This window comes from Pocillopora verrucosa, chromosome 1 (assembly GCF_036669915.1).
Source record: "Pocillopora verrucosa isolate sample1 chromosome 1, ASM3666991v2, whole genome shotgun sequence".
Taxonomy (NCBI): Eukaryota; Metazoa; Cnidaria; class Anthozoa; order Scleractinia; family Pocilloporidae; genus Pocillopora; species Pocillopora verrucosa.
Window position 1 is genome coordinate 28,154,482 of NC_089312.1, and position 14,463 is coordinate 28,168,944.

The 14,463-nt window shown below is 36.7% G+C and overlaps 1 protein-coding gene across 2 annotated transcripts; it reads left to right on the forward strand.

Annotated features, from left to right (window-relative positions):
- The first annotated feature begins 154 nt into the window (after window positions 1-154).
- Window positions 155-13,430, forward strand: LOC131790018 (protogenin B-like). Of its 2 annotated transcripts, none has more exons than XM_059107198.2 (9): window positions 155-257; window positions 6,511-6,834; window positions 8,062-8,213; window positions 8,495-8,648; window positions 9,841-9,923; window positions 10,701-10,944; window positions 11,106-11,256; window positions 11,515-11,563; window positions 11,810-13,430. In XM_059107198.2, the coding sequence occupies exons 1-9, from the start codon at window positions 173-175 to the stop codon at window positions 11,996-11,998; spliced, it is 1,431 nt and encodes a 476-aa protein (XP_058963181.2). In that variant the 5' UTR covers window positions 155-172; the 3' UTR covers window positions 11,999-13,430. The 2 variants fall into 2 exon arrangements, with proteins under 2 accessions (XP_058963181.2, XP_058963183.2); XM_059107200.2 differs by having other exon boundaries at window positions 11,515-11,551.
- The last annotated feature ends 1,033 nt before the right edge of the window (window positions 13,431-14,463 follow it).

The following is a 14,463-nucleotide window of genomic DNA, read 5'->3' on the forward strand; positions in this document are numbered from 1 at the left end:
ATTTTTAATACAAGAATCATTTGTTTTTATCCTGAAATACAAAAGAAGCGTTCTTAGGTTTCCATGGAAGATCGTAAATTATACCTGTGACGCGCGAAAAGCTGGGGAAAATCCCCCTAATAGAAAATAAACACAAAAGACATGCATTCATTCAACCGCCAGGCCACAAGCGATGGCGGCGATGGTAGCAGTGTTTTTCTATATATTTTCCCTCATATTTCTCGTGCTTCACATCGTAACGGAAACAAAACCCACAGGTAAGAATCACATACGCACATATTTTTAGTTTTTCGCCTGAGTGTGACCCGAGCGCGTGGTAGCAAACCTGTAAGAACCCATGAATTCTATTTGATTGTTAACAACGCTGGCAACAGTACACGTTTCGATTTCCTCGATGATGCAACTGACGAAGTGACCAAAGTTAAGAATGTGCAACTTGTCTGCTTCATACTCAATCAGTTCAGGTCAAATTTTGTTACGTGGAAGACTGCGAGATCTGTCAATGTAAATCTACGCACAACACAGGTACACCTAGTTATAAAGCGACGATTTTTTTTAATTTTAAAACGCGCTTACGAGTCCTTATTTGTCTCAATTCACAAAACAAAAAAGGTATCGCGTAATTACGAATTTGGAACGGTAAAGAGAAAACGCCAGTTGCCTTGCAGCACACGCGCATTTAATAGTCTTGAATGCATATTCCAAAAATAAGGTAACTTTATCCGCGGGGAATTTATGGGAAATAACAACCCTAAATATTTGTTCTTGCATGACTCATTTTAATTTATATTGGATGATAAATCTTCGAAAAATGTTAATTTTCTGGCACAGATACTTTACCTAGCGTTGGAAGCGATCTAGATGAAACCTGAAAATAATATTTTGAAACGCATTGAACGAATTTCGATTTCAATTCATCTGAAGCACTCAATTATCTCGCTCTTACTCAAAGCTAAATAAAAATACTTCGAAAAGAAAAGTATTTCTCATGCTCAAGAAATAAAAAAAAAGGAAATTCACGATTTTACGAAATCTACCAGCTAAATTATTTGTCAAATTTATAGAATTTATTTCAATAGTCTTTCAGATATCAGTTCCTTTGAGATCTATTTAGCCAGCGGCTTAGGACAATAAAATAAATGTCACTCTTTTAAATTTGGCGGCAGGTGGGGGCTGTCCTGGTGTACCGGTACACTGGGGAATTCCTATTGTTTTCATATCCATACATGGAGTTGTGACGCATTCGTTAATGTTTCGTTCCTTTGTGTGCCGGTACACGAGGACACAACCGGCGAGTGTAAGGCGATCGAACTCATGCAAATTATAACAAACTATCTAGGAAAGGAATAGCAACTTGGGACTTTTTTTTAAAGATTTGGCTAATTTGCAGAATACCCTGCCACTCATTTACATGTCAGTGGATAAGAAAAGCGTCTATTGTGTTATGCCTCGTTCTTGAAAGCCTCACGACACATGTAAATGAGGTGTACTAAAGAGGCAGGGTATTCTGCAGTTACTCCAAAGATTTTATCTTGAGGTGAGAGGAAAAGCTGATTAGAGCTATTTATGACGAGTTGATTCACTACGTTTTTTCGTTTATCCAGCCACAGGAGGTGCAGTACAGCCGCCCTTTGGGCAAATATTTGTCAAATGTTCCTGAATATGAGTTTCTCTTTTTCAAAAAGCTCAGTTCCATACACGCTTCAACGGAAATGTTGTTAACCTGTTCGTAACATGTACAGCTCATCGAAAAAGCCTAAGAGTGAATTCAACTGAGAGCATGAAATCTATAAAACTGTGTCTACTGTCATACCTGATCAGTAGCAATCATTTTTAATTTACCACAGTAGCTGCTAACAAAAATATCAGCCAGATACACCCTTGCGAACTGAATTCCCAGTTTTCTGGGAATTCCTAGGAATTCCTAGGAATTCTCAAAAATTCCCAGTTATGCTAATGACCCTTGCAAACTGAATTCCCAGTTTTCTGGGAATTCTCAAAAATTCCCAACTTTGCAAATTAACTCTGATTAAAAAGTTTGGAATTACTGGGAATTTCTGGGAAATTCTCCAGTTTTGTGAGGACTTGGAATCCCAAGGAATTCCTAGGAATTCTCAGCTTTAAAAACTACCTATAATTTAAGAAGTGTGGAACTCTTGGGAATTTCTGGGAATTGAATTTGAGGCAATTTTAATACCCTGAGGTCCACATAAATTCTAAGAAATTCTCAATACCTTGAATGTGAAGGTTTTAAGAAAAGGAGTAATTTCAGAGGCTAAAAACTTTGGCTCAATAAAAGGTATGCTATACAAAACTTACCAAGAGATATACATACATGTATATGTTTATAACTTAAAGATCATGAAATTTATTATTCAAACTAAGTTGTAGTAAATCTTTACATTAATATGGATTTTCTCATGAACCAGCTGTCAGTTATGTTAAATGGAAATTGCCAATTAATCCAATGTACTCTTATCACAGATTTGCTTTCTAACCTTAAAGGACTCTTGGATTCCATGATCAAAAATATTTTTATTGTGATGCAAATTAATGTCTCATGTTCACTGATGTACCAAAATCATCAAACACTCATTGGCTGTTCCTTGGTACACAACTTCCACAATAATTAACAATAATTACATTGTTATCTACACTTAAAGAACTTTGTTAGTTATGAACATAAGTTACTTCCCTAACCTACATTACTGGTTGCCTTTGTTAGAAAACCTTGGAACAGTCAAGCTCAGTTGCCTCAAACACTTTCAGAGACTTTTTGTTGACAACATTTTTAGTAGAAATTTCATGCCTTAGACAAACAAATTCAACACCTAATTAATCTTTCTTTTTTCATGATTGTTGTTGCTGTTTTTTTTTCAGTTTTTTGCTCTGTTTTCGTGACTAATTGCTGTAATTTGTTTTGCTGTTTTTATTCTTACAAAACATTTTTGTAAGAGTTCCAATACTTGTGGATCATCCACACGCTTTGCAAACATTTGGCATACAGACAAGACAGAGGTAGTCAATGGGCCCTTTGAGAAAAAACACCTTTTAAATGACATCTTCAATTTACTTTATTTGAAACTCTGATCTGAAAATATTTGTCAACAAGACTTGTTAGTAGTGAGAAGTACCAACCAAGTTTCCTTTCATAACTTAATTTCTTAAATGTCCCAATCACTGGATCTCCCAAAAAATATTACATCTTTTTTATTTTTGGTGCAAAATACAAGTCCTTCTTTATATAAAAATGAAAATTGCAAGTCACACTTCAATAATAACAGCTCTAAAGTTTACTTGTTGTTCTTCTCTGTCTGTCAGCTATCAACAAAATTGTTTTATACTTCAGACAGTGCATAACTATTTGTGGACCAGAGTTCCAACGCACCTCTGTAATCGCATATAGTTACTTCTGTCTCTTGTACAAATGTATCTCCTTTGTAAGACGCACTCTACTCTGTTGTCACTACTGCTTTAAGTTCAGTGGAAACGACTGACTGAGGAATCGAGATGGCGGTGTTGGAACATGTTGCTGAACGCTTGCTACGATCAAGCTTTGTAGATTTAGGTACTGGTACACTGGGATCATCTATGTTTCTCTTATACTTCCTAATGTGGTATCCTTCTTTTATAAATATGAGGGTAAAAGACGATTTGTAGTCCCATTCAAAACTGTGATTACCTTGTATTTCACCTTTGCCATGAACACAACTCAAGTGAGTTTCGAGTCTTTGTTTCCTCGACAACTTTCGGCCACAAATCGTGCATTTGTAATACGATCGATTCTTGTCGATTATTTCTACATAGAGTGAGCTCACATCATTATTTATATCACCAAGGTATCCATCGTCTAGAAGTAGAGAACCGGTCGGAGAAGTCAGAATAAAGTTGTGCGCTTCTCCTAATACTACAATCGGCAAGCCAGCGGATTCAGCGGATTCACTTTGCTAGCCAATTACAAGTCCTAAAAGATCCACGTGATCATGCCCGTGATCGGAAACAAACAAGACTCCATTTGGCGCTCATCTTTGAATGTACTTTTCATCGGTTGATCGTTTTTCTCAACTGTTTTGCTTAATATAACATTTCTAAAGATAGCTTTTATTGTGGTTCAACGGGAAAACGAGAACAGCGTAAGTGTTGTAAAAGAAATGAAAGTCGTTGGCGCCTTGGAGTTAAAAGAAGGGACAACATATATTAAAGTTCAACAGTTGACATATTGACTGGTACAAACAAGGGTCGAGTGGCCATCTGTAAAGGTACGATTTTGAAAGTTTGTGGTGAGTAAAAATTGCGATATTCGTTACGTGATCAAAATCTTATAAAAGAATAGATGTAGCGGGTTGAATTAAGCTTACATAACGCTCGGCGCAACTGAGACTAGAATAATTCTGAGAATCGAATCGGTCACTTGCATGCCGCAGTTTCTTAAGCTTATTTTTTACAATGAAATAAACCTATCAGTAAGGTTTCAAGATTCCTTTAGTCACGTTTGGGAACATTCAAGATTCATAATAGGAACTGTTATTAAACAAACCTTATTACATAAAGAAGCCCTCCTTGGTAAAAACAAAATAATGTATTCAGCCCTTTTTTAGTAAAATCTATGAGAGATATATACTAACTCCAATATAAAAGTCACTCAATATAACAGAGATTTCTCAATTTGAGAATCCAATGAATGCCCTTTTCCTCAGCCATCTTAAAGGCCTGGTCTGAGCTTTAAATATATATATTTAATAAATATATTTTTTTCAAATTCAGATGTCATGGAACCCAGATACAAAATGGTCAAGCTTCTTGTAGACAACCTCATTCAAGGCCAACTCATTGTGAGCCCAGGAAAAAAATACAAACAGTAGCTAAGTTTGCAGTTTAGGATAACTTCATTCTTATTTATTGTTACAGCTACAACAAGATTTTAATCAAAAAATCAATTATATTTGTCTGTAATTAACCCCTTCACTCCTAAGAGTGCTTGGTTTTCAAATATAATTTAAGATATTGTATTTTATGGAAAAGAATCAACAGATTTTATTCACAATTTGTGTCAAACCAAATTTAATGATTGATTAGGACTATTTTATATGAATAGCTGTAAATGAGGATTAATCCTTATGAAGTTTTCAAGAAAAGAAAAATCAAATTCCATCCTAATATTACCACACATTGATGTTAATAATGAATCAAAAATATTTTACATGTAAGCCTTAATTAAGCTTCTAAATAAATTTCATTGAATACTTGAATTTCAGCTGGGTTTTTTAATTTAAAGTATTTATTTTATATCATGAGCCTCAAATTTTTGCTTAAAATTCCCAGTAATTCCCAGAAATTCCTAGGAGTTTTTTTAGATTTACAGCTTTTCAGGGAAAGTCATTGGTTCTCTGAGTTGGAATTCCTAGGAATTCCAAGTCCTGTTGGCTATAAACTTGGAATTTCTGGGAATTTCTAGGAATTTCTAGGTTTTTAGAACCAGAGTTGTTATGGTTGGGAATTCCTAGGAATTCCTAGGAATTCCCAGTCTGAATTTACCGTGAAAATTCACACCTTTATTCCTAGGAATTCCCAGGAAAATCCTAGGAATTCCTAGGAATTCCAAAAGCCATTTCGCAAGGGCATGTAGGTCTTTGTTTTACAGTTGCACAGTATACTGATTTCATTTCCTAGTTTGCAGCAACATTATTTCCTATTTCATGGTATCTGGCAAAACTGAGATTTTTGCAATGTAATTATCACCCATGAAAGAGGCTGACTCCCATGCCAGATGATTATCTCTGTAATTAAGAATATCAAGAGGGTAGAACTGAAAGGTAGTGAAGCACAATAATATCAGCTGAAGAACCTTTTGATTACTAACTTGTGAGGGCCTGTTTATATTTGGGTGGGGGACCCTAGGTAGGTGAGGTAACCTGCCTAGCTGTGGTTGAAAAAAGAGCCTGGGTTTACAAACTTTCAACCCCAGGATCCTAAGAAGGGGTTTTTGGTGGGCTTGTAAATATAACATGAACATGGCCCTAGCTGGGCAGGTTAACCAACCTTGAGGCAGTTACATGGCAAATTGCAATCCTGGCTGACAGAGTTACCCTAGCTGGCAGACCAGGCAACCGGCCTTGGCAGGTCACCCCTTCTATCATGAAAACATGATCAAGATTAATTAAGAGATTACATGGACAGGAGGGTTTCTCCACCTAGACGGGTTTCTCACCTACCTGGGGTCCCCCACTTTCATGTAAACAGGCCCTAATTAAAAGTAGGGGAAATGCTTTAAAATGCAGAACATTGTTTTGATTAAGTAGTCTGTCAGGAATGTTACAGGTGGAAAGAGGCATTTGTGAGGAGTGAAATGATTCATGTAATTGCAAATGTGACAGGGGCTCAAAAAATTTTCCTTTGCTCTTCAGTAGTAGTTTTGTCTTCTAGTATGTTACCACTTCTTCTTAGTGTTGATCATTTATGTTAACTAAAATAAAAAGATAGGGATTCATTCTTTTATTTTGATTTTAACAGACGTCAAAATACCATCATATTGTAAAGGTGCCATTGGGTTGAAGGATGTCGATATTATTTGGAAACCTCTCGCACAAAGGAATTCCTCATCTTGGGCTGTCTACAGAATATCATATTGTCCTCCATTTCCAAGTTGCACACAAAATGAACAGTATCAATTGGGTTGCATACTGAACACAACACAGCATCAATTACAGAAAGAGTTGCAATGTAGAATGACTGAAGAGTCACTTTTCCCCAAAATGTTTTATTATAATGTGGAGTTACAAAATTTATCTGGAGTCTTCATAAGCCAGCAATTAACATGCCGCCTACTAACAAGAGGTATAGTAGAAAGGGAGACACCTTAATAACCTAGACTAAAACAAATTCCTTGAAAAAAAAGACTTTTCAGATGCTATCCTCAATTGTGGCCAGAGTTTTAGCCTGAGTGGACCAACCAGTTGTACCTTGGCCAGGTGCAGCATACAACTGTGAATTGTGATTATCAGTTGAGTGAGGTGCAATAAAAGCTAACTACAGTGAGATCAAATGTCAAACATGAAAGACCTCCAAAAGGAGTAGAGCGACAGGCTACCACTGGAAATGGAGTCAGTGAGAACAACTCAATTTTAATGCCAAATTGTGGTCAACAAAATTCTTATGCACCTCGCCAAACCAAAAATTGTAGTTGTAAAAGAAGCAAGAATAGGCTTTAAACTACCCACCATGGCAAACAACTGCTCCAATAGCAATTTACAAGAAGCCATGGCCACGTGTTTTCCCACTTCCAAAGTTGCATCTAGCAGTGACATGTTTCTTCCTTGAATTATTTTGCCTTGCACTCTGCAAGAGTAGAAATTAAATGTAAGAGGTTTCCATTTTTTTCTCAAAGTTTTCTCCAGGAAAATATTTTCTAGTCCTGCTGCAAGGGTTGTACTCTGATTAACCCTTTTGCCCCTAAAATGTAAACATAAATTCTCCCCACTGTTTTGTATTGAATTTCTGAGACTTAAGCTGTGAGAATATGGTATTTATGGTATACATATCCTCTTGTTACTATTTTACTTTCTTCTCATCCCTTTCCTACTTCAAAGGGTATTGTTATTGCAGGGCTTACATTCCCTTTTGGTCACACCTGGGTGTGGAAGGGTTAATGTGGCATAGTTGGTTATTTATTTCATTTAAATTTTTATTTTGTTCATATATAACTTATGTATATATTTTTCTTACTTTGATGTAAGGCCTCTATGTTACTGTACATATGTACCTTTCTATTTCATAATGTCCCTAATTAGCTCATACAACTATGGTGTATTGAAACTTAAATATAAATAACTAAAGTTTGTTATTATTAGTTTTATTATTATTGGTCTATCAAATATTATTGGTTGGAGCCCCAATCCTATGGTAGTGATTAAATTCTGATCCCTATTTAATAGCCTTCAACTGGTTATTGCATGTTAAAATTGCCTAGTTAAACATATTTTGGGTCAGATCATATTTTTTAAATCACAACTTTGCAACTTTGTTGTATTATCCTAACTATGGTCTCTCACTGATTTGTTGAAGTTCACTGTACAAGGCCTCAAAACCTGACAGCCAAATCAATTAGGAAAAGAACTATGTCACTTTCATGGAAACCTGCACCTTTTATGGGAAAATATACTGACATCTTGTGTTATAAAATTTGGTATGCTGCAGTACATGACAAGAAAAATGAGGTAAATTTCACTCCTTTTTTTTTTTTTTTTTGCACACAGCAAAAATGAAAAGTATTTTAAATTTCTGTGATGATTTTTACTTGCTACTTCAGAGAATATCTGTTCACCTCCTAAGCATTTTTTTATACCCCTTCCTCCTCCCTCTGGAAACACTGGTTGTTCCTCCCAACTTCTTTGACCTTATGACCTCTTGTTTTTCATGACCTCACTTCATCCTCCTCCTCCTTGTAGCTTAGTGACTACTAGTCTCAAACTTCTCTCTACTTTTTGTTGAATTTCAGTCGGTACAGATAACCTTAGGGGGTGAATCACGGATCATTGATGACCTTTCTCCATACACAGAATACAAGTTTTATATCCAGTGTAGCTTGTCAAGCTGTGAAGGCAGCTGGGGATTGGTTGATGGGCCTGTTACTGCCCAAACTCTTGAGGAAGGTGGGCTTAGCTCAGCAATTAATTTTTTTTCCAACATTTAATCATGTCATTAGTATTTGTAAAAATCTCAGTTGATTTCCTCAACAAGACTTTTTTTCTTGTTCTATTTTGGTCACCTGATTGCAGCAATACTCACCTCTTATACTTTTATGTAAATAAATAGTTTACTATGGGAAGTCTGAAGGAGGCTTTTTGCAGCAGGCCTATAATAAAATCTAGTTTAGTCACAAGAAAACAGTTAACCCTTTAACTCCCATGAATTATAGAGACCAGAATTTCCCCTAACAATATCAATACAAAACCAAGCAGACAAGTGATGAGAATAAAGAAAATATACATTAGGGGATGATAAGTTGATCTGCTACCAAATTCTCCTAAGTAACATCACAAGAACTGTATGGCAGACAGTAAGGAGAATTACTAATGGGATCTTAGGAGTTAAAGAGTTAAGGGTTGGTTATAACCATTAATACAAACTCCATGTGAGAAGTAGAATAAAGGCAGTTCATTTCTAAAGAAACTGCAGTGCTGTGTCAGTGGGGGAGTATATCAAGGTAATTTGGTTTTATCAACTGAGTTGATAATGTGAACTGGCCACCATAAAGAGTTTCAAAGCTAACATTTTGAGCAAATGACAAAGGGCTAACACTTGAAATGTCAGCCTTTAAACACTTTACAGTGGAAAATCTACATTATCAACTCAGTTAAAAAAACCAAATTATCCATGTAGGTAATAGTTTTTGACCATCAACGGTAAATGATTAAATGTCTAGCAGTTTTAAAGATCTTATTTTGAACTTGGTTTTGCTTAAAACAAAGGCTGAAATATGCAAAAATATCTGAATTGCAACAATGATCAGTCAAGGAAACATAAATTTAGAAATGTTGGGATAATAAGGTGCCTGTTTAGACACTCAGAACACTAATTGTAACATAGTCACCAATACCTTAGGTCAGAACTGGCTGGCTCAATTAATCAGGAGTTTCAAGTTAATGTGCTGTTCAAAGTGGATTCAATTAAGATATTGGTTTAGTGTGCTAGCAGGGCAAAATCTTTTTGCTAGGTGATGGAATTCTGTCAATCAGTGAATAGGTTTTGATGTGACTAGTTAGACCTGGTAATGCTTAACTCGCCTAAAGTGAGCTTGTTTGTTTGTTTTTAAATTCATTTGTTTTAACTGATTGCCTTCAGCACCAACTCAAGCTCCAGAGTTTAACAACTGGTCAGTAACTAACACACAAGGAGAGAAACGGGATGTTACCGTTGTATGGCAGGTAATGCGTGCCTCTCTTTTTAGAGAGAATAATATACATTTAGGTATACTTGTTTACTTATTTTTTACCAGGCGTGAGGTAAAAATGGTAAAGATTAACCCTTTACACTCTAAAATCAGTATGCAAACTCTCCATACTACGCTCTATACATTTCCTAAGGTGCTGACTAGGAGAATTTGTTTAACAATCAAGAGCTTCTTAAGTTGGTGACTATTTCCTTTATTCTCGTTACCTAAATGTGCGATTCGGGGATGATATTGGAAGGAGAAAATAGGTGCTAATCACACTTAGGGGTTAAAGGGATGAGGCCAGTGCTCAGCTAACCGTCAGTCTAACGCTCTTTTATTGGAGTTTATGATAAATGGTGAATTTAACCCTGTAACTCCCAGATCAAATTTGTAATTATCCTTATTGTCAACCATACAATTATTGTAATGTTAGTTCAGAGAATTTAGTATTGGATCAACTAATCATCCCCAAATTGATATTTTTCTTTATTCTCATCCCTTATCTGGTTGATATTATATTGATATCGTAAGGAGAAATTCTGTCTTGGTCACTCATGGGAGTTAAAGGGTTTATATGGATAATATGGTTCTGAATACAGGCGTGTGGGAAGAGTGATTTAATCATTATGTACAACAGAAGGGGAGCACAAACTGCACTTACTTTCAGCTGACAATTCAGCTCAAATATCCCTGCACGTCGGCTCGCCCATTGCGTATAGCTTTGTGAAAACGTAAAGCTAAATTATTAAATAACTTTCCTCGTTCACAGCTGCCACCTTTGATTACGTGGAATGGCGTCCCTAATAGATTCAACATAGACTACTGGAAGACCACAAAGCAGAATGATTCGTCGGTTCCAATCCCCAACTCCACAAAGAGCCTGCAAATTAACGACAGCTCGGCGACTGAAGCAACTTTACGTGGGTTAAATCGTTATGTTGAGTATCAAACACAAATCAGTATGTGCACAGCCGAGGGATGTGGACCGAAAAGTGTTCCTTGGCCCTTGGAAGGTTTGTCGTTGTGTGTTCCATTTGAACGGTACTTTTGCAGTGGGCGGATAAACTCAGGCTTATTGTAATTTGTTGTGAGATATTGTTAAAAGGTAAAATAGTGAGAATTGAAGCGACTAAGCGGCAAGATAACATTGTGGCTTTTTCCTTTTTTTCTTCAGGAAAGGAGGCCGGGGAGAATGAACCCTATGTTGATAGTCTTTCTCTCGATAGTCCACTTAACCGGATTGTACTTGTAGTAGTAATTACTTCTGTGATTTTATTTGGCGTCTTAATGGTTGTGATTTACTTGTACAGGAATTATAGAGTTAGGTAAGTCTTTTTGATTGTTTTTATTAGTACTTTTATTATTTTCCTTGTATTTTTAAGGAGATACCTTAACTGTTTCGTTCCGTAGGAGAAAAACCATGAGATTTGTGAGTTGAAAAGAATCTTGTTATCTAACGGAGACTAGGACCAATCCAAAGATGGTTTTCGCTCTGAGACATTAACTACAATTTGTAATCTAGAGGAATTGTTGACTGGATATGCTTTCCTTTCCGTAAGCTCCTTCACTCTTTCTTTTTGTAGGCGACAACAACCACCATTGCGGCAAAGAGTACAGTTGGTAAGGAATGTGGTGCGTCTTCTTTTTTCTTCTGTTTCCTTAATTCACCCATCACTAGGCTTGAGGTTTGAAGTTGGTAAGGTATAAAACTCCTCACAAACCGTTCTTTAACTTTAAAGGCGTTTCTATCGGAGGCCATGGTGCAGTGGGCGCGAAGTTTTGATGTTAGTTGTAAAATTCTAGTGATTATTGTTAAGCTCTAGTGGAGGTATTTTTATAACTTTGAGATTTTTCTCATAACGATCTCTTCCTATTTAGGAACCGCTGTATGAGGATTTAGAAAATGCAGCTTCAACCTCGGGAAATACTTACTACGACCGTATACATTCCCATGGAGACCTCACGGTTCCTCAATTGATAATCCAAGATAGTGGTGATTCAAATTGTCGTGTTTTAGTAACGGACAATTTACATGGTGCAACTTTGTCGCGTTTGACAAGCTTGTAACAGGCCTACGACACTTCTTAGGACCATTTACACGCGCACGACATTTCCTCTTACGACATACCAAAATTGCGTACAATTTAACAACTCCTTAAAATATTCTAGTGTCGGCTATTGAACAGGACTTCTTCACTCCACAGCGAGATTAATTTCTCTCTGTCTCATCCTCTAAAAAAGGTACCTTCGCTTGTGTATTCGACGACTTACCATCAACTGCAACTTCGTCAGTCCGCCATTTTGGCGCAGAAATCTTTACTTTCCTCCTCCCTCCCCCCCCCTTACTGAATGGAAATTTGTCACAAAAGACGTTATCTTTACCGCTTTCGTCTACAATTGTCGCAGCGTTTTATAACGTGTTTTAAAATCCAACAATCTTTTTTAAGAGAACTTGTTTTACCTATATGCTTATTGAAGGTTGTAGAAGGAACGGTATAAAAATTCCTTTTTTATGTTCAAATTCATTGCATTTTAGGTTTTTTTAATGCTTCGTCATTTTAATTCTACCGATGTGTTCACTTGGATAATCTTGCTCAGATTTACTATCAATTCGTGTTTCTCCCTCCTTATAGAAGCTTAAAATTGAGGAGAAGAAAGATTGATTTCGATTCTCAACAGTGCTTATTCGCACGTGTATCCTGAATGTTATTCTGCTCCAATATTTGACGATATTTCACTATAAATTTAGCAATACGCGTTGAAAAATACGCTAAGAGAGAGACGAGGAGAGAGAGAGGCATTTCTAAGAAGTGAATGCCTTAAACAAATTATCCAAAGACTCTCAAGTATCAGAGAAAAAACTGAGAAGAACAAAGTTTAGTGACAATGACTTCGAATTGGTATCCATTTGAAGCACTTAGAAAAATGTTTTTAAAATATGTAAAGGCTTTTTAGTTAGTTCTGGTTTAGAAGGTGAACTCAAGCTTTCCGCTATTGAATTACCAAAGAAATCTATCCTGTCTTTGACGCCCCACTTCATTGGATTTGCCTGTCCGTCTCAAAAGCTTAGACTTCAAGTTATTTAAAACCAAACTAGTCGGTTCTTATTTGATATCCCAAATTATTTTTGTGATATAGAAATGAGACAAGGATTAGATTTCCAAGAAATGTAACAGGGCTGCTTTAAATACTCAAGAGTCCAGTACCTCATGCGGAAAGAAGAGGAATTTTAAAAACATAGTTTTGAGTTTTCCACTTTGATTGTGTCAACTGAATTGTGAATATTAGCCGACTTTTTAATCATGGAATTATTAAATGCAGTTAAGTCTAATGAATGTCACTGTTCGATGTAATTTTGTCAGTCTGTAAAGTAGCTGATTTTCAAACAACGATTCATTGCCTAAGGGTTCGTTGACAAAGTTCACCAACAGAAACTTAACAGTTATGGAAAATGTTGTAGTTCGTCGTGGTTTTGTAGATAAATGAATGTTTAATCTTTACTTGCCAATGTAGAGTTAGGCTGGAAATTGCACCGATCGAGATGTTTCGACTGCTAGTCCCCTAGTCGTCCTAGTTGCCTGGCGACGAAATGAATTGTTTACGTGTCGCTTCTTGTATAACCTTGGTTTGTAATAAAAAAAAGACTTCACCTCGCATATGTTTATAGGAGAAAATTCGAACAGGAGGAAAAAAAGCGTCGAGGGAGTCCACATACCTGAAACTGCCTTGCCCGATGTTCAAACGTGGACGGCAAACGGCGAAAGTGATTGCCGGAGTCTGGTCACGTGACTCTAGACGTTTGCGGTCACACCTATTCAGAAACAAACGTGGATCTAAAACTCTCCAATGACTTCAAACTGCGACTTCCTAGGGAATGTCTTGTGAACTGGAAACGAAACGAAACGGTATACACACCGACCCCTGGATGAGAATTTAAACAACAGTCACATTTACACGCAAAGTACAGAGGTTACCAAATATAACTGAAATATATTTTTAATGTTCCATAATGTCTCAAGCAACTGTTCGCAAAGTTTTCAAATGTTGAAAGGCATGATCTCTGGTTTAGTCTTACTCTACAATTTACGCTAACGCATTAAAACTGATCGATTAATCCGTCCACTTAGTCTCTCTCCTGCAAACATAACTATAATGTTGCTTGCCCCATTCAAGTTCTCCCTTACACTGTCGTTTGGCATGCGTCGCCTCAGTGCAACTGGTCTGTACTCTCACTGTGGACACTAATCCATTTCGACTAGGAATAATCTCTACAATTCGTCCAAGAGGCTACTTGCCTTAAGGGAAGGACTCGTTCTTCTTTTCTTATAATGTTGGCATGTACTCTCTCGTCCATCTATGCCAGAACAAATCAGCCAAATACAGGGCTTGCCTCTTTGCACGTCTAGTTTCGACTGATGGTAGATCACTTCCTTTCAATTGGTCTTTAAGGGGAACAACCCTTCAGCAAACTCGCTCACCAGCTCCAGTTGCAGCAGTTACAGTAACTCCCTCTTAATTGTTTGTTGCACCAA